General features: G+C 57.2%; 3 protein-coding genes across 8 annotated transcripts; all 3 read left to right on the top strand.

Annotated features, from left to right (window-relative positions):
- Positions 1–1,689: 1,689 nt before the first annotated feature.
- DAXX (death domain associated protein) lies at positions 1,690–5,839 on the top strand. 6 transcript variants are annotated; one of them, XM_040983188.1, is made up of 8 exons: positions 1,690–1,709; positions 2,623–2,882; positions 3,037–3,868; positions 3,988–4,199; positions 4,337–4,559; positions 4,694–5,177; positions 5,270–5,492; positions 5,607–5,839. In XM_040983188.1, exons 2-8 carry the CDS (start codon positions 2,676–2,678, stop codon positions 5,664–5,666), a joined length of 2,241 nt encoding a protein of 746 aa, XP_040839122.1. In that variant the 5' UTR covers positions 1,690–1,709; positions 2,623–2,675; the 3' UTR covers positions 5,667–5,839. The 6 variants fall into 6 exon arrangements, with proteins under 6 accessions (XP_040839122.1, XP_040839123.1, XP_040839125.1 ...); XM_040983189.1 differs by lacking the exon at positions 1,690–1,709 and adding an exon at positions 1,714–1,807 and having other exon boundaries at positions 2,693–2,882; XM_040983191.1 differs by lacking the exon at positions 1,690–1,709 and adding an exon at positions 1,732–1,807 and having other exon boundaries at positions 2,626–2,882.
- Positions 5,840–6,989: 1,150 nt separating this feature from the next.
- On the top strand, positions 6,990–9,476 carry ZBTB22 (zinc finger and BTB domain containing 22). The gene has a single exon (XM_040983181.1). It carries the CDS (start codon positions 7,175–7,177, stop codon positions 9,104–9,106), a length of 1,932 nt encoding a protein of 643 aa, XP_040839115.1. The 5' UTR covers positions 6,990–7,174; the 3' UTR covers positions 9,107–9,476.
- Positions 9,477–9,708: 232 nt separating this feature from the next.
- Positions 9,709–18,949, top strand: LOC121158484 (TAP binding protein). The gene is made up of 8 exons (XM_040983182.1): positions 9,709–10,102; positions 10,207–10,377; positions 10,632–10,892; positions 16,038–16,421; positions 16,812–17,153; positions 17,239–17,328; positions 17,421–17,458; positions 18,081–18,949. Exons 1-8 carry the CDS (start codon positions 10,066–10,068, stop codon positions 18,090–18,092), a joined length of 1,335 nt encoding a protein of 444 aa, XP_040839116.1. The 5' UTR covers positions 9,709–10,065; the 3' UTR covers positions 18,093–18,949.
- Positions 18,950–19,572: the final 623 nt, after the last annotated feature.

The raw sequence follows: 19,572 nt of genomic DNA, 5'->3' as shown, positions 1-19,572 counted from the left end.
AGACAAGAAGGCAGTACCAGGCCCGGGCTGTAGGAAGAGGGTCTGGGTTTCGGTTTCGGTTTCCTGACAAGCGAATTCCTTTTCCTGAGAAATGGGCCCAGATAATCCTGGGTCGGGCGTCAGAACAGGGCCATAAAACTGTAACAGGCCCGGGCTGTGGGAAAGGGGTCTGGGTAGACAATAGAATGGGCCATAAAACTTAAGGCCTGCCACAAAAGTATGTTAAGCTTGTAGTGTGTGCCTATAAAATACCTGCACCCCCGGAATTCAGGGCTTCTCTCTCCCTGTTGGAGTAGGGGTCCGTTCGCGAACGTCAATAAAATCCTCTTCTTGCAGCCTCTGACCTGGTTCTTGAGCTCTAGGGTGGCGACTCTCGGGGTCCGTAACCGTTAGACCCCCCCCCCCCCGGGTTTAACAATAGGATGATTCTTCTTTTTAAGAGTGTAATTAGGGCCCAGCGCGATGGCGCAGTAGTTAAGGTCCTCACCTTGCACGCCCGGGATCCCATATGGGCGCCGGTTCTAATCTCTGCAGCCCCGCTTCCCATCCAGCTCCCTGCCTTCCCATCCAGCTCCCTGCTTGTGGCCTGGGAAAGCAGTCCAGGACAGCCCAAAGCTTTGGGATCCTGCACTCGCGTGGGAGACCCGGAAGAGGCTCCTGGGTAGTGAATCATTGGACGGAAGATCTTGCTCTGTCTCTCCTCCTCTCTGTATATCTGACTTTCCAATAAATAAATAAATCTTTAGGGGGAGGATTAGCACTTGCACCGGGGCCCAGGATCGTGTTTTATGAGGCTTCCCGTGTCTCACTCGCAGAGGCAATCGGCACAGCTTTCCCTGGCTTTCATCCATCCACCGTGCTCAGGCTCCGGAACCTCAGGAAGCCAGCACCGCGGGGCCGTGAGCAATCCCCCCCGAATTGAGCGCAGAGCTCCGGTCTCATTAACTGCGGCTGAGCCCTGGTTTTAAAGTGGAGCTCGGAAAGCGTGTCAATCACAATAACAATAGCAACACCAACACCACCTGCACGTAGCGGACCGTATTCATTCGTTCGCAACCGTGAGCGAGTTCGTGGCCGGGAGACCTAACCACCCGAAGTTAGCACTGGGCAGCCAGGGACCAGGGTTGCAACACCCACCCGAGCCAGAGAAACCCGCACCTGGCTGGTAGGGACGCAGGACCGGAAGCCTCGCTGAAGCCCAGCGGAAGAAAAAGGTTTTATTTCCTACTTAAGACGTTCCTGACCTTTCCTGAAGCCCCTCACTGCTTCGGCGCCCCCAGGTCTTCACCTGCCCTGCACCGCAACACCCCCGCCCCTCCCACTCCGAGGGGGGGAGGAAAGTGTGTCAGTCCTCCTGGCACGCGACTGACGGGCGGTTGGGCTCGAGGTAGCAAGTTTCTGATTGGCGGAATCCCAGAAACGCCGGTTGAAAAGAGCTCCCCAGGCTGGGGACTCAAGGCCTGGCCGGGTCGGGGCCGTACGCAAAATGGCGGCCCCCATTGGGATGCCCCGGGTGTGGGGGCGGGGCGGACAAAGCCCCGCCTCCGCCCCTCCCCCTACAGGTCTGGTGGGGAAGGGAATCCTAGGCTAAGAGGGCGGTTCTAAAGGAGGGGAAGAGCCTACAGCCACTTCCGGAAACAAGCTGACCGGGCTCCGTACAACAACATGGCGACGCATGCTGACTGGAGACGGAAACTCTGCGGTTTCCGGTGTGTAGAAAGGCCTGCGGTGGGAGGGGGCAGGCGGAGGGAACCATGCGAGGTTCTGAGATCTGCGGCCAGTGTCGTCTTGAGAGACCGTTTCTGAGGTGCGGGCCGGACTATGTGTGGAGCGAAGCTGGGGAGGGGCAATCGAGGGAGAGGTGCTGAGGACACCCGGACTCAGTCCGAGGGGCATGCTTCTTGTCTGGCTGTGAAGGGGAGTGGGGCGGCTGGGGTCTGACCTGAGGGAGGAGGGCTTGGCGGGAAGCTTACCTTCCTTACCGGCCCGACCAAGGGGTGGAACTGAGGAGAATCGAGAGAGCCCAGGTCGGGGGCCGGGAGGGAGCTCACGATCGGCTCCCAGTGTCAGAGAGCCGAATGAGTAGAATTAGGGTGGAGTGAGAAGGAGGGGACTGAGGTGACATGCCTCTCCCCTGAATGCCCCGGTTTGAGGAATCCTATCAGAGGACGGGATGTGAAGATACTTCAAGGAAGGGAAAGAAGAAGGGATTGTTGGACTGTCTGGGAATTGAAATCATTCTGGGTGAGGTGTGGGTTTGACATGTTTAAGGAAGCCGGGGGATGGACGTGAGGTAGCCAACGCTAGCATATTGTCTAGGTGAGAGAGTGTCATGGGTGTTTGGGGAAGTGGTACTGGGGTTGGAGGAGCCAACCTGACAACTATGCAGAGACCGGAAGTCAATGTGATGGGTGGAGCTGGGTGTGGTGAGTTATTGTTTGGGGGCCCTGCCCTGGGCCATTTGAAGGGCCCCGAAAAAGCATCTAGCACTGATGGTTGTGGCAGACAGACAGTAAGGACACTGTGAGGGTTGGGGAGCAGGAACCCAAAGAGATCAGAGACGGAGATGCTGGGATCGGGTAGTGCTGGAGGGGCTCGTTCTGAGGCCCCATCCCCTTCCAGCAGGAATTCCGAAATCCCCACCACTTCCTCCTTCCAAGGGATTTGATCCCTCAATGGCTACCACTAACAGCATCATTGTGCTGGACGATGATGATGAAGATGAAGCAGTCGCTCAGCCAGGGCCCTCTCACCCACCCCCCAATCCGGCCTCACCCCAGGCAGACGGCCCTGGCTCTTCTGAGCCCAATGGGGCCGGAGGAAGCTGTAGTTCTGGCGGCAAGAAATGCTACAAGTTGGAGAATGAGAAGCTGTTTGCAGAGGTGAGCTTTAGGGGAGAAGGTTGCTGGACAGCAGGGAGGGGGATGGCTGACTTGCTCTCTCTGCCTCCTCCCCCACTAACTATACCTTACCTTTTCTCAACCCCCTCCCTTGTCTCTTTGCCCCTTCCTGTTCTTCTTCCCCCGAACCCTCCAGTTCCTTGAACTATGTAAGACACAGACCACGGACCACCCTGAGGTGGTCCCGTTCCTCTCTAACCGGCAGCAGCGTGCCCACTCTCAGTTTTTGGCCTCAGCGGAGTTCTGCAACATCCTCTCCCGGGTCCTGGCACGGGCCCGGAGCCGGCCAGCTAAACTCTACGTCTACATCAATGAGCTCTGCACGGTTCTCAAGGCCCACTCAGCCAAGAAGAAGCTGAACTTGGCTCCCGCTGCACCCACCTCCAGTGAGCCCTCTGAGAACACTCCTCCCAGAGAACACTCCTCAGACTCCACACATGCCGAACCCACTGTCTCCGAGGTGCCAAAGACCCGTGGTTCCCGCCGGCAGATCCAGCGCTTGGAGCAGCTGCTGGCGCTCTATGTGGCGGAGATCCGGAGGCTGCAGGAGAAGGAGCTGGATCTGTCAGAACTGGACGACCCAGACTCCACATACCTGCAGGAGTCACGCCTGAAACGGAAGCTGATCCGCCTGTTTGGGCGTCTGTGTGAGCTGAAGGACTGCTCATCGCTGACAGGCCGCGTCATAGAGCAGCGCATCTCTTACCGGGGCACCCGCTACCCTGAGGTCAACAGGCGCATTGAGCGGCTCATCAACAAGCCCGGGCTCGATACCTTCCCCGACTACAGAGACGTGCTGCGGGCTGTGGAGAAGGCGGCTGTTCGGCACAGCCTTGGCCTCCCCCGGCAGCAGCTACAGCTCATGGCCCAAGATGCCTTCCGAGATGTGGGCATCAGGTTACAGGAGCGACGCCACCTCGATCTTATCTACAATTTTGGCTGCCACCTCACAGATGACTATAGGCCAGGTAGAGGGTCAGTGGGAATGCCCATCGGTGACCCTTTGTGTTGGGGTGTGGCAGAAAGATGGCGCTGACTCTTCCAGGGTCTGGGCTGAGTAAGTCTGATTTCCTGTCTCCCCACACAGGCATTGACCCCGCCCTGACAGATCCTGTGTTGGCCCGGCGCCTTCGGGAAAACCGGAGCTTGGCCTTGAGCCGGCTAGACGAGGTCATCTCGAAATATGCAATACTACAAGACGAGAGTGAGGAGGGCGAGAGGCAGAAGAGAAGGGCCCGGCTCCAAGGCACCTCTTCCCTTTCTGCAGACTCCCCCCAGGCCTCCCTGGATTCTGGTGAGGTGTGGAAGGGACAGCACTCTTCAGAGAGACCTTTGGGGGTGCCGGGGTGACTGATGTGGGGGAGCATACAGAGGGGATGCACAACTGGACCCCCCTAAGGCAAGGCATTCCTTGGAGAAACTCCTTTGTCCCTCAGGGTCCTAGTGGAATGGCTTCCCAGGAGTGCCCTACCACCTGCAAAGCTGAGACAGATGAAGAACAAGATGAAGAAAGTGATGAAGAAGAGGAGGAAGAAGAAGAAGAGGAGGAGGAGGAGGCCACAGATTCCGAAGAAGAGGATGTGGAACAAATGCAGGAAGGTCAGGGGGACGATGAAGATGAGGAGGAGGAGGAAGATGAGGAAGAGGAGGAGGTGACAGGTAAGGAGGGAAGAACCTGTGCAAGTCACCTGTTCTGTGGGCAGGAGCCACCTGTTGAGACCCTCTGTCTCCTAGCGGCCTCACGACTGTATCCCCACCCTTGGTCTCATGCCCCATCTCCTCTTCCTTTCCAGGTAAGGCTATAGACAGGAGTCCCGCATCTCCACCACAGATCTCCACTGAAAGGAACCTGGCACCCAGCCGAGAGCTGGGCAGGTGCTCCGGGAAGCAGCCACACCAAGGACTCCCAGCGATGCAGTCCTCACCAGGGGCCATGGTGGCAGAGCCCATGATGCCCTGTGGCCCGGAGGCCGAAGGCAGTGGGGAGCAGCTCGAACAGATGCCCGTGGAGGAGAGCCCTGGCTCCCAGCTCTTTGAGCTGGAGATTGAGGCCTTGCCTCTGGAGAGCACCTCCTCTCCTGAGGAGAGGGACATTTCTTCTTCCAGGAAGCAGCCCGAGGAGCCTGTTACCACTGTCCTGGAGAACGGGGCAGCCATGGTCACCTCCACGTCCTTTAATGGTGGAGTCTCTCCTCAGGCCTGGGGCAACTCCCCACCTCCCTGTAAGAGATCACGGAAGGAGAACAAGCAGACTGCCTCTGGGCCTCTAGGAGCCAGGTACCCCTCCTGGAGTAGGAGCTGGGGACCAGGAGGGGCTCCTCTCTCTGCCAGCTCCCTGTGCTCTGACCTGAATCTGTCTCCCACCCCAGCCACGTGGACAGGGAAGAAGGCACGTGGAATGAGAACAGCAGGAAGATGCAAGCCCTGCCCAGCCCCCCGTCCCCCATAGCCGCTGTGGCCTCAGCGGCTGACTCATCCACACGGGTGGATTCTCCCAGCCACGGCCTGGTGACCAGCTCCCTCTGCAGCCCTTGTCCGGCCCAGCCGGCCCAAGGCCTGCAGACACAGCCCGCCTGCAGCACTACCCGCAAGGTAAGACGGCACCTCGGCCATGCTCCCACCATTCCGTGTTGCCTCCTCTTCCCCTCCACTTCACCTCCCACCATTCCCGGCCTCTTTGATGGTTTCTCTCTCGATTCTCTGCAGACGAGCGTTGCCACACAGTGCGATCCAGAGGAGATCATTGTGCTGTCGGACTCGGATTAGCTGCCGCCCCTCCTCCTGCCCCCAGAATGTTTGGAGGACAATAAGAAATGGGAGGCCCAAGGAAGGGACGGATTGCAGCGAATCCCCTTTTGGTGACATCTCTTTTAAAAATGCAGAAGCTTAAGTTTTACACAGAAACGTTAATAAACAATAAATTTTTTTTTTGTATTGTATGCTTGGCTGTTCTGGTCTCTGAAGGCAGGTGCTGTCAGCCGTCCTCGGGTCGGTCAGGCTGGGATCCCGCCCTCACACTCTTTTCTTGGTGTTTCCTCGCTCTCAGGCCTCCCAGTGCTTTCTCCCAAGAACTTTGCTTTCTTAGATGGGCTTCAACCTCCAAAACTCGCTTGACTTTCTCACTTGGGGCAGTGGGAACAGAAAAGGCCAATCAGGGGCCGGGTCGAGGCGCTTCGGCCAATCCCGGCCGGGCGGGGGCGGGGCCTCGCGGACGCTGTCAAGCCGGGCCCGGGCTCCGATCCCGCAAACCTGCTGCCGGGGGCGGGGCCCAGGCAGCGCCGGCCGCCGCGTCCCGCCGCCAATGGGAAAAAGCAGGCTTGCAGAATTAAAGGGAAAGGAGGACTTCGGCGGAACCCAGTCCCAAGTCTTCCGCGGAGGACGGGACCGCACACCTTTAAGGTGGGATGAGGCGATGGTTCTTTAAAGGGAAAGTAGCGGAGTCGGCCGAATATTGCCCAGCGGCAGGGGCGGGGGTGCCTGCCTGTGCCTTTAAAGTCAGAGCCACGGGAGGCGGAGCGGAGGCGGAGGGCGGAGGGAGTCGGCGCAAGATGGCGGCGGGAGGGGCCCAGGCTGCAGCTCTGGCCGCCGAGTGAGGGGCGGGGGGGGCCCGGGGGCGCGCGGCCCGGTAAGCGGGGACGCGCGGGGTTGGGGGGCGCCTTCCGGGTGCGCCAGGAGGGCGAGGTAGCGCTCGGGGCGGAGCAGGCGGGGGCGGGGTCGGAGGGACCCAGGGGGGCGGAGCACAAGGCAGGTCTCAAAGGGGGCGTGTCTGTAGGTGAGCCTGGGCGGAAGGGGCGTGGCCTTGAGACCTGGGGGTCGGGAGAGGTGGTGGGGTGTTCTGCACCAGAGGAGCCGACGTGCCTGCTCCAGAAACCAAAAAGTACAAAACACCAGAAAGGTGCATTTTGGAAAGCCAGGCCCTCAGACAAGTGGGTGATAGGGGGCGATTGCAGGAGAAGACCCCCCACTCCCTGGGAGCGCCTCGATTCCCAGCACTTGGAGTGGAGACTCCTGCTGGCACCGCGCTGACTGGCTGTGCGACTTTGGGTCATCCCGCTCGGTTTCCTCATCAGCCCAATGGGTTGAGAGGAATGCCTGCTCAGTGTTGTGGGGAGTTACGTTCCTTAGATGGCCCATACAAACATGTCTTTTAGCTGACGGGGTGTGTGTCATTACAAGATGTTAGCCTTCTTCTCTCTTTTTCTTCCCAGAGACCCCCCCGGCCGCCCTGCTTCCTCTGCTTCTGTGGCTGGGGGGGTATCCCCTCCCTCCACACCATGGAGCCATCTCTCTCTCCCAGCGGGGCAGCACTCCCCCTGCCTCTGTCGCTGGCCCCACCCCCACTGCCCCTGCCGGCAGCAGCTGTGGTACACGTGTCCTTCCCCGAGGTGACCAGTGCCCTCCTGGAATCCCTCAATCAGCAGCGGCTGCAGGGCCAGCTCTGCGATGTGTCCATCCGAGTGCAGGGCCGCGAGTTCCGGGCTCATCGGGCTGTCCTGGCCGCCTCCTCCCCTTACTTCCATGACCAGGTTCTACTCAAGGGGATGACTTCCATCTCGCTACCCAGTGTCATGGACCCGGGCGCCTTTGAGACTGTCTTGGCCTCCGCCTACACCGGCCGCCTCAGCATGGCTGCTGCTGACATTGTCAACTTCCTCACGGTGGGCTCCGTGCTCCAGATGTGGCACATTGTCGACAAGTGCACCGAGCTCCTCCGAGAAGGCCGGGCCTCCGCCAGCACCATGGTCACAAGTGCTGCCGCCACCTCTGTCACTGTCCCTGGTGCCGGAGTCCCGGCCGGGAGCAGTGGAGGCAGCCTGGCACCTGCCTCCATGGGCTCTGCACGCTCCCACGCCTCCAGCCGTGCCAGCGAGAATCAGTCTCCCAGCAGCAGCAACTACTTTAGCCCCCGGGAGTCCACGGATTTCTCCTCTTCCTCCCAAGAGGCATTTGCAGCTTCTGCAGTGGGCGTTGGAGAGCGGCGAGGAGGTGGTCCCGTGTTCCCAGCCCCTGTGGTCGGCAGCGGGGGAGCCACCTCTGGCAAGCTGCTGCTGGAGGCAGATGAGCTATGTGATGATGGTGGGGACGGCAGGGGTGCAGTGGTTCCTGGGGCCGGGCTCCGGCGACCCACTTATACCCCTCCCAGCATTGTACCACAGAGACACTGGGTTTATGTGAAGCGGGGTGGAATTGGCCCGGCACCAGCACCCCTTGTTCCCCAAGACCCAGACCTGGAGGAGGAGGAGGAGGAAGAGGATCTGGTACTGACTTGTGAGGACGATGAAGACGAAGAGCTGGGGGGCAGCTCTGGGGTCCCATCAGGGGGAGGGCCCGAGACTTCCCTCAGCATCAGCGATGTCCGGACACTGACAGAGCCTCAGGACAAGGGGGAGGAGCAGGTCAACTTCTGTGAGTCCTCCAATGACTTTGGCGCCTACGAGGGCACAGGCCCTGCGGCAGCGCTTGAGGACTCAGGAGGGCCGACCCCCTCTTCCTATGTCCCCTCACACCCACCAAGACCCCTCCTTCCTTTGGACATGCAGGGCAACCAGATCCTGGTATTCCCATCTTCCTCTTCCTCCTCCTCTCAGGGTCCAGGCCAGCCGCCAGGAAACCAAGGGGAGCATGGGGCAGCACCCCTGGGGGGCACGCCAGCGGGGGGCCTGGGTGTAGCCACTGGTACCAGTGGGACCCCCGGAGGCACGGGCAGTGGAGACGGGAACAAGATCTTTCTGTGCCACTGTGGAAAGGCCTTCTCCCACAAAAGCATGCGGGACCGGCACGTGAACATGCACCTCAACCTGCGGCCCTTCGACTGCCCCGTGTGCAACAAGAAATTCAAGATGAAACACCATCTGACTGAGCACATGAAGACCCACACGGGTCTCAAGCCCTATGAGTGCGGCGTCTGCGCCAAGAAGTTCATGTGGCGAGACAGCTTCATGCGCCACCGAGGGCACTGTGAGCGCCGCCACCGCATGGGCGGGGGAGGGGTCGGACCTGGTCCTGGACCTGGACCCGGACCTGGACCTGGACCTGGTGGGCCAACAGCATCCACCTTGCCACCCAAGAGAGAGTCCCCTGGAGCCACTGGGGGCAGTGGTGAGGAACCCAGTGGAGCCACGCCCCCAGCCAGCCGCAGAGTCTGGTCCCCTGCCAGTGTGCATAAGGTGGAGATGGGCTTTGGTGGGGGTGGAGCAGCAAACTGAAGGGACAGGCTACTGGGAGCAACTTAAGAAGCGGGAACACGGGGCTGGATCTTTGGGCACCGACACGGCCCCTCAGGTGACTTCCCGTCATGCCGTCTTCCTTTGATCGCTGTGGACTTGTACATACTCTGGAGACAGAGCCACAGTGCAGCATCCACAACCCAAGCCACCCCTAAGCCCCTTCCTCCCAAGGCACCCCTGGAACTAAGCACAGCCTTCCTCTCATGGGGTACACCTGTGCACCAGCTCTCCAGAGTAGGGAGCACTTGGTGGGGGTAGGGACAAGGGAGGGGCTAGACATCCTGGAATTGCAGGGTTAAGGGTCAGATGATTGTAGTTCGTTCCTGAAGTCTGTGTCTGTGTTTGTGTTGTGGGAACAGATCTTTGACCCCTCCCCCGCTTGTCCTAGAATATGCCCTTGGTCCCAAGATGCATCTCTCATTTCTGACCTATTTCTGCCATCATCTCTCTCACACACACACCTCTGTAGTGGGAATCCCCAACTCAGTGCTCATGGGGTGTGGGTGGAGGGCAGGGGAGTGGGCCTTAGGAATACGAGGTTTTAATTTTTTAGACAATAATTAAAATATTTATTGGTCATTTTGCTTGGCTTCCGGACAACCCCTGTGTGTTTGCTGTTCACCCAGTGCAGGTAGGGGAAAGCTAGAAAAAGGGCTCTGGGGAGACTTGGATGAGGGGGAATCCCCAGCTGGATCCCCGTGCGGGAAACCTAGGTTTGAGAAAGGCTCAAACTTGGCGCTACTGGGTGGTCCAGGAGGCACAGCTGGGCGGAGGTGCCGACCAGGACTGGAGAGGACGTTCCCAGGTCCCTGCTTGGCCAGGGCTGAAGGCACCTGTTGCCGACGCCCACAGGCAGGCGGTTCTACTAGCTTTTAAAGGAAAATGAAAGTGAAAGAGGAAAGAGGACCAGGGCTGAGATCTGAGGAGAGTACAGCGCCATGAAGCCTGTGTCCCTGCTCGTGGTTGTGGCTTTGGGTGAGCGCACCCCGGGTCTTTGCCCAGGAGCTGGGAGAGGGAGGTGGGTGCAGGTTGGGTCACCCGACACCCTGGCGCCCCTCACTCGTGCCGATCTCCCCCAGGCCTGGCGAGCCGCGTCTCCGCCGGACCCGCGGTGATCGAGTGCTGGTTAGTGGAGGACAAGCGCGGGGGCGGCCTCACCAAGAAGCCCGCCGCACTCGTCCTGCGCCACGGACCCGGGGGACCGCCGCCCCGGCCGGACCTCGACCCTAACCTCTACCTCAGCGTGCACGGTGAGTCTTCTGGGACTCACCTTCGCCTCTCCCGTCCCCGCAGCGCCTCCTCCTCAGCGCCGGGACGTTCACTCCTCAGTAACTGAGTCTGGCCTAGCCTCACTTATCCTCCTACCCCCCAAAGCCGCCCTCCCAGCCCCTCTCTCGGACCGATCCCAGGGAGCCACGCCCCCGGCCAGCCGCAGGATCTGGTCCCCCACCAGTGTACGCAAGGTGGAGATGGCCTTTGCAGCTCCGGCTCTGGACCCCTACAGATCCTGCGGGCGTCCTGCAAGCGGCCCTCAGGCGGTACCCCCGCGGCGCCCCCGCGCCACACTGCGAGATGAGCCACTTCGTCCCGCTCCCAGCCTCTGCCACCTGGGCCAGTCGCCTGACCCCGGAGCCGGACTGCCCGCGGGCCCTGGACGGGGCCTGGCTAATGGTCAGCATGTCCAGCTCAGCCCTCAGCCTGTCCAGCCTTCTGCGACCTCAGCCAGAGCCTCAGCAGGAACCCGTCCTCATCACCATGGCAACAGGTAGCTGGGGAGGGCGCGGGCGGACCAGGAGGGTGGGTGGCGGCTGAGAGAGTCCAGGTCGGCGGGTGACTCACTTTGTGGACAGATTCAGCTTCGGTGTTTTGTCATGCGAAGCGGTCCGGCTACCGCCCTTTGCAGCCCCTAACCCCGCAAAGACGAAAGGGAAAAGAGGAAACCGCGGAGCGGCAGGCGGGGCTTCGGCGAGGCGGGGCTTCCGGGCCGAGGGGTTGCGGCCACTTGCTGGGCAGATGGACCGAAGCGGGAATTTCTTTTTTCCCCTGCTTCCCAGTTCTGTGTCTTGCTAGGCACCCCCGCTTTTGGCCGCGCCCCCGGCTTCAAACACCGGCCCCCGAGCGTCTCTGGTGCGGTCACCGCGAGGCCGAGGCCCTTGGCCTCCCACGCGCGTTGACCTCTCCGCACCGCGGGTCCGCGCGGGCGCTAACGGTGCGGGACAGCCGGCGGACAATGAGCAGGAGCCGGAGGTTTGAGTAGCCGGGGGAGGAGGGGTCCGGCATATTTGGGGGCCTGGTGGAGGGGATTTCTGACCAGTAGTTAGGAATTCTCGCTCTTCGTAGCAGAGGCTCAGGACAGTCCTGGTTCCTGTTTTGTTTTATGTCAGTGAGCCGGCCCCCGCGGACAGGTCGATCCCAATGGAGCCCCTGAACCCTCCCTTTCTCTGTGCACCTGTGGAGTCCTCACAGGACCTGGGAATCCAGGTGGCACCCATCCCAAGCTTACACCTGTATTATGAGGCTGAGGCGCGATCGGGGGAGCTGCCCAGTGGGAAGAGTGGTCCTTGACATTGGAACAGGCGTTTCCTAGACCTTCTGGCTTCACCCAGGGGGATAGGAATGGCTTTTTTTTTTTTTTTTGGAAAGTCAGATATAGAGAGAGGAGGAGAGATAGAGAGGAAGATCTTCCGTCAGAAGATTCACTCCCTGAACAGCCACAAAGACCGGAGCCGCGCCATACAAAGCCTTCTGGAGCCGTTCTCCTACATGGGTGCAGAGTCCCAAAGCTTTGGGCTGTCTTTGTTTGCTTCCCCAGGCCAGAAGCAGGGAGTAGAATGTGAAGTGGGGCAGCTGGGGTTAGATCGGCATCCATATAGGATCCTGGGTGTGCAAGGCAAGGCCCTTAGCCACTAGGCTACCACACAGGGCTCAGGAATGGACTCTAGTTGCAACTGTGCTGTGCGTGTGGATAGAAATTTCAGCTGCCTTTCCATTGTTATGAACATTAGAGGAGGCACTGTTAATTTAGTCATTGGTTCAATAAGCATTTATTAGCACCATGAATAAGCTGGAGCTCAGCAATTCTTAGTTCTGTTAGCAATAAGAATCCTGTTGAGGGGCTGGTGTTGGCGTTCCATATGGATGCCTGTTGGAGAATAGCTGCTCCACTTCCCATCCATCTCCCTGCTAACGCACCTGGGAAAGCAGCGGAGGACGGCCCAAGTGCTTGCACGTACGAGGGAGACTGGGAAGAATTTCAGGCTCTTGACTTGTTATGGCCATTTGGGGTGAGAACCTTTAGCTGGGATATTCTCTCTATATAACTGTATTTCAAATTATTTTTTTTAATATTTTAGAAAAGATCCTATTGAAAGCTGCAATATGCCCAAACCTCCTGACCAGGTCAGTCAGACTCTGCTGGGTGGCCCCAGTACTTTTAAGGACCACAGAGGTGAGGAGATGTAGAGCAGCACTCCAGGGCATTCCGGGAAGACAGGCTGTGGACAGTCCTGGTGTGGGCTGTGCAGTAGCTTGTGCCACGAAGGAAGGGCAGAAAGACACCCCCCGCAGTGCTGGGACAGGGAGATATCTGCAGGCACATACCAAAGGGAAAAACAAGTTCGTCTGTTCTGTGTCCAAGCTTTTCAATGTGACAAAGGATTTTTGAAAACAAACACTGTTTTGTGTAAAATCTTCAGTGAAATCTCTCTGGCTTCATGTCATGATAATCCTAGTATGACTTTACACTTATCAAATAGGATGTTTGTTGACAACTATCATTTCTCAATGTACTTTTTTTTTTTAAGATTTATTTATTTTATTTGAAAGGCATATGTGCAGAGAGGAAGAGACAGAGAGGAAGATCTCCAGTCTAATAATTCACTCCCCAAGTGACTGCAACAACCGGTGCTGTGCCAATCCAAAGCCATGAGCCAGGAACATCTTTCTGGGTCTCCCACGCGGGTGCAGGGTCCCAAGGATTTGGGCCACCCTTGACTGCTTTCCCAGGCCACCAGCAGGAGGCTGGATGGGAAGTGGAGCTGCCAGGATTAGAACCGGCACCCATATGGGATCCTGGCGCATTCAAGGCGAGGACCTTAACCATTATGCTATCACGCCGGGCCCTCTCAACATACTTTGTGTACATAGTGTTTAATGCTCACAATTCTTCTAAAACTTTCAATGAAAATTTCAAAAATACACAAAAGTAGGGACAAGATAATGGAGCCCTCTGTGTTTAACCAGACATTTTACCAAAATTCTTACCTAGCCTCCCTCCATGATTTGCTTTTAATTGTTTGAAAGCACATCTTGGGCTTCCTATTATTTTCCTCATAAATACTCAGTAAGCATTTCTGGGAATGACTTATGGGAGGCACGTCTAAAATTGCTTGCAATAACCCTGTTCTCTTAAAGGTTAAACTCTTCATCTCCCTATGGGTCCTCACCACCAGTTCAAAAAGTTGATTTTTAGAGTCTGAGAAACTAAGGGAAACTTGAGACTATATTTTCTTTCTCCCTGTCTCTTTTTAAAAATATATTTATTTTTATTGCAAAATCAGATATACAGAGAGGAAGATCTTCCGTTCGATGATTCACTCCCCAAATGACCACAGTGGTCTAAGTTGAGCTAATCTGAAGCCAGGAACTGGGAGCCAGGAGTCTCCTACATGGATGCAGGTTCCTAAGGCTTTGGGCCATTCTCTGGTGCGTTCCCAGGTGATAGACAGGGAGCCAGATGGGAAATGGAGCAGCTGGGGAACAAACCAGTGCACATATAGGATTCTGACACTTGCAAGGTAAGGATTTAGCCATTGAACCATCGCACTGGACCCTATATGTACACACATATATATGTATAACGAGTACGCAAAGATCAGATTATTGGACATGCGTGGAAAATATAAACCAAAGTTTTTTCCCAAGATCCCCAGCTGACATTATTGACCATATTCTATATACCAGAATCTGTTCTAAGCATTTATATGCACAATCTCCTTTGTTCCACTTCATAATAATAGAACACCGGTACTAACAGTATCGCCAAGTTGCAGATGAAGGAACATGAGGCCCAGAGCTCAGGGAATTTATCCAAGGACACGGATGATTAAAATCCGGGCTGGACACTGAGCTGTGTCTTCGGCTGCTGATTTCCTGAGTGGTGTGGAGTTCTGAACATCCCAGTGGCCTGACTGCACTTGTAGCCACCTTGTTTGACTACCACAAGGAAGGGGAATCAAAGATGAGAAAAGAGACTGAAGGCAGACAAGAGGAAGCTGTTGTAATTTTCTGAAAATATGTTGATGAGAGCCCAAGTTAGTACTGAATGTGACATCTAGTGGGGTCTGGTGGAGACAGTACACAGCATGAAGTTTTTTTTGGCAGATGGAGGGTAGGGACTGCCCGTCTTGTCTGCCATCTCTGCTGTTCTCTTCTACCATTATGATATCTTATACATCCACAATGCTCAATAAATGCTGAATGAGTGAATGGGGAGTGGGGGAAAGTCTGCGTGACTTCCAGTGCCCTTGGTGCCTGGGGCTGACTGATGGTACATTCATCAGAGCCAGGAGAGGTGGGCGTGGGACGGCCTGGGTGTGTTGGAGGTGGAGGGTGTTGGAACACATTGTTTAATCACTGGCCTTACCACATTCCAGTCAGGCACAGATGTGTTGCTGATCCCAAACCGGGAATTTTGACAAGTGATATTAAGTGATTTACTCTCACAATAACCCCGGGAGGCTGATAATATTCTTATCATAACTAAGAGATCAGGAAACTGAGCCAGGGAAGAGTGATCCAAGGATATGTAATTAAGCTGCAGAGTCTGGATTTTTGTTTAAAGATTTATTTGAAAGATGGGCCCAGCGCGATAACCTAGTGGCTAAAGTACTTGGTTAGCACGTGCTGGGATCCCATATTGGTGTTGGTTCTAATCCTCCTGGCCCCACTTCCCATCCAGCACCCTGCTTGTGGCCTGGGAAAGCAGTTGAGCACAACTTAAAGCCTTGGGACCCTGCACCCGCTGGGAGACCCAGAGGAGGCTCCAGACTCCTGGCTTTGGATTGGCTCAGCTCCAGTCGTTGCGGCCACTTGAGTGATTCATCAGGCGGAAGATCTTTCTGTCTCTCCTCCTCTTTATATATCTGACTTTCTAATAAAAATAAATTAAAAATGTAAAAGATTTGAAAGAGTGGCACAGAGGGAGAAACACAGAAATCTTCACCTGCTTGTTTACTCTTCCAGTGGCTAAAACAAGATAGGGTTGATTTGGGCGAAAGTCAGGAGCTCAGAGCTACATCTGAGTCTCCCACAGGATTAGCAGGGACCAAGTACTTGGGCCATCTTTGCTGCCTCCCCAAATGCATTAGCAGAGAGCTATATTGAAAATGGAGCAATTAGGACTTATGCAAATATGAGGTGCTTATGTTGCAAGTATCAGTGCTGGTCCCCAGAGCTGTGTTCTGAACCAGAGCTGCAGCCCAGGCACTGCACCGCTGCCTTACACTGCCCCAGCAGACGTAGATGTGTGTGCAGAGTCCGTCTGTAAATGCTGTGTACAGCATCGGAGATGGACAACCACAGCTTCATCAGGGACCAGGAAAGTCCTGGCTCCGCAAGCACAGTGCATGCAGTCTGGATTATGCCAGAAACTCCCTCGGGTCTCATGGTGCCTGTTTCAGAGCTGGCTTTGAGGGCTGCACCTGCTCATCAACCCTGCTCACCCTCATGCTAGAGGGTTCTCCCTCAGTTACCCTGGCTCCCATGCTGTCCCAGAGCAAAGGGACTTGCAGGGAAGTCTGGGAAAGGTATAAGAAAAGGAGGTGTTCTCTGAGGGCTGAGAAAACTAGAGTTCTGGGCTCCCTTAAACTCCAGTTTCTCTCTTTCATGCCTGTGCTACTCTCCTCTGCAGCGGTACTGACTGTCCTCACGCATACCCCCGTGCCTCGAATCCTTCTGGGACAAGATGCCATGCTGGACTTGAGCTTTGCCTACATGCCCCCCACCCCTGTGGCCTCGGGACCCCCTCCCTTTGGACTAGAGTGGCGACGCCAGCACCAGGGAAAGGGGTACCTGCTCTTGACCGCAACTCCTGGACTAAATGGCCAGGTGCCAGCTGCCCAGGAGGGGGCAGTGGCATTTGCTGCTTGGGATGATGATGAGCCAGCAGGCCCCTGGACGGGAAACGGAACCTTCTTGCTGCCTGCAGTGCGGCCCTCTCAGGAGGGCAGCTACCTGGCCACTGTCCACCTGCCGTACCTGCAAGGACAGGTCACCCTGGAGCTGACTGTGTACAGTGAGTTGGGGCTGAAAGTCTCCCAAGGGAGAGGGTGGGAACTGGGATTGGGGGCAGGAATACCGTGACAAGGGTGGGGCTGCAGAGGAACTGGTGGCCTAGGTGGGGATTCCGGGAAACCTGGGGGCAGTGGGCAGAGGTGGAGCTCTTGAGAGGGCTTTGGGATCAAGGCTCCAAAATTTGTAGGAGGGTGAAATGAGTCCCTGATAACTGAACGTGTGGCCAGGGCAGGCTTGGATTCCTTGTGAAGCATCAGTGAGGAGCACAGAGGGTTCTACAAGGTAGAAGAGCAAAGTTCCCTTAGCCTCCTTTGGAGGAAGCTGGGGGGCAAACCCAGGACTTCAGGAGATCATGGTGGACTCACTCTGTTGCGGTTCCTCTTCTTTCCAGAGCCACCTACTGTGTCCCTGTCACCAGCCCCCCTCGTGTGGGCCGCCCCTGGGGAGGCACCCCCAGAGCTGCTGTGCCTCGTGTCCCACTTCTACCCTCCCAAGGACCTGGAGGTTGAGTGGGAGCTCCGGGGCGGCACGGAGGGTGGCTCACGCAAAGTTGAGGGGCAGAGCTCACTCTCTGCCCTGCGCCACCATTCCGACGGCTCTGTGAGCCTCACGGCGCACCTGCGGCCACCTCCCATCAGTGCGGAGCAGCATGGGGCGCGCTATGTCTGTCGCGTCCACCACCCCAGCCTGCCTCCATCAGGGCGCAGAGCCGAGGTCACGCTGGAGGTGGCAGGTAAGTGCCAGGAACTCTATGGAGTTTGGGCCAACTCCTGGGATGGGGGACAGCTCAGAGTTCACCAGCCCCTTCCGCTTGCCAGGCCTGTCGGGGCCCTCCCTCGAAGATGGCATCGGTCTGTTCCTGTCGGCTTTTCTCCTCCTTGGACTCATCAAGGCGCTGGGTTCCCTCGGTGAGTGTGGGGTCTTAGCTGGGCAATATCCCTCCACTCTGCTCCACATCCATCCCACGCCCAGCCCATTCCTTCTCTATTTTTCTCCACAGCTGCCTACCTGTCCAGTGGCAAGGATCCAGAGGAGAAGGTAACAGCACTTGCTACCCCTCATTTCGCCTCCATTTTATCCCCTTTCAACCAGCAGTCACCCCAGCAGAGGGAACCCATATTGGGAGCTCCCACAGACCAGGGTTTACTCTGGTCTCCAGTTTACCTGCAAGCCCCACTCTGCCATGCTGTTAAGTCTGCAGGGCCCTCTCCTTGGCTATTGGAATAGAAAGTTGATTTAGGCAGTACTGTCTAGTAGGAGTTAAATATGCAAATTTACATATGAATAAGACACTCTTTTTTGTTTTTAAAGTAAGCAGGCACAGTTCAGGGAATATTTTAACCTGTGCCATCTACAGTATGAGCATCTTACATGTCCTCACTGGCACTCCTGTTTGCACCGTGTTGGTTCTCAGCAGCCAGCACACAGCTCCTTTGGGACTAGTTATGTTCCAAAGGCACTATGGCCACGTGTGGGCAGCGGCCACCCTTATTGGTCAGTGCAGTCCGCCAGGACAAAAGGAGAGGTGCAGCTGCTGGCAGAAACACAGAAAGGGCCCTCAGTGCAGGGCCAGCAGGAAGGCCCACATGGGTGGAGAAGCACCTCCCCTGGCCTTCCGAAGTCACCCCAATTCCTCAGCTCCTTCTTCCTTCTCTCCCAGAAGACGCAGTGAGTACGTGCACCACCACCCCATGGCAGCCTCCTTCATCTCCGACGCAAACTACTGCAAGTGGCTTCCTCATGATGCCACCTCCCATCTGCTGCGACACCCCCTCTTCCCCTTTTTGTAAGGCACACACCTTACTTGGAGCACTTGTGGAGTGCCATCATGGCGGTTCTCACCATGCTTGGTCTCAGAACCCCTTGGAAGCAATACTTACGGTACTTGAAAACGAGCTATACAAGCACACATTGCATTGGCTGTGAGGGTGATGGTGCCCAAATGCATTAGCTTTCTGGGAAACTCTACTGGACGCTCCAGAGTCATACTGACAAAGCCAAGTGCAGCTTGCTATTGGAATGAAAGGCCCTTAGGAAAAAGAGGTGGAGCTCTTGGGACCCAGCCCACACTTGGTAAATCAGTGTTCTGAGGTTACATGCATACTAACGGCTCCTGCCTGTGCATTCCCCAAGGGCGTAGCCCCACCTCCAGGCCTAATTGATGACCCACAGCCCCACTGCTCACTACACTGATGGCTGTGTCTCTCCTCCAATGCTCAAGGCCTCAAGATGCAGCCCCTTGGCTCCCAATGCTGTGTTCCCTTGGCCTGGCCAGCCATCACCCTCTCTGGGCTCCAGCTTCGGGCTTTCTTCTCAGACTGCCGTGTGTCCCTCTACTTATGTGCTGAAGCCCAAAGTCCTAGTCTCTCCTTCCCGGCCGGTGGGTGGGCTCCTCCAAGGCAGGTGGGAGCCGGACACCCGCCAGAGAGCGCTCCCCCTAAGCGGCTGCGCGGAGCCTGAGGAAGCGGCCGAGGGGCGGGCGGCCGGGTCCTAATCGTGTGGCAATAAAGTCCTCTTCTGTGCTTCCAACTGGGCCTCAGTCTACCCCATTTCCGAGCACCACGTACCTTCTTCCCTTCACACCGTCCCTTACAACGACCTTGACCTCCCAAACGTCTCACAGTACCCACCACCCAGCTGGAACAGTTTGGGGCTCGGAAGCCACAGGTTGCCCCTAACTCCCAAGTAGCCGCCCACTTCCCAGGGGAAAAGGGGACCTTGAGCCCACGGAAACCGCTGAGCGCCCCAGCCGGGACCGGAGGCGGCGGCTTCCTGCCTCGCCCCCGCGCGGAGGGCGGGAGCTGAGGGCTCCGCAGAAAGCCCGGCGTGGATCTCGGCCCGTTCCGGGTTGGAATGGGGCTTGTGTATACCCCCTGCCCCCGGGGTGGCCGTGAAATAACGGGGTCTGACCCTCGCCTAAAACACTTCACGCGGCAAGTTTTGGCCTCCTTCCTGTGGAGAAGGAAATGTTTAATTCTACCCGTCATACCCCCCGGGGGTGGAGACTGGTATTTTTAGTCCAATTCAGTGCGCGACGACTGTGGGTTCCAGAACCCCCGACTAGGGGCCCGGGGCACTCGGGCGCAGGGACCCCCGGGCTCCCGCGTCCCCGGCCCCTGGGCGACCCCGGGCTCCCGCGTCCCCGGCCCCCG

This window comes from Ochotona curzoniae, unplaced genomic scaffold (assembly GCF_017591425.1).
Source record: "Ochotona curzoniae isolate NIBS_2020 unplaced genomic scaffold, NIBS_Ocur_1.0 contig_3819, whole genome shotgun sequence".
NCBI lineage: Eukaryota > Metazoa > Chordata > Mammalia > Lagomorpha > Ochotonidae > Ochotona > Ochotona curzoniae.
Note: the sequence above shows the minus strand (reverse complement) of the source record. Positions and strands in the feature narration are given on the sequence as shown.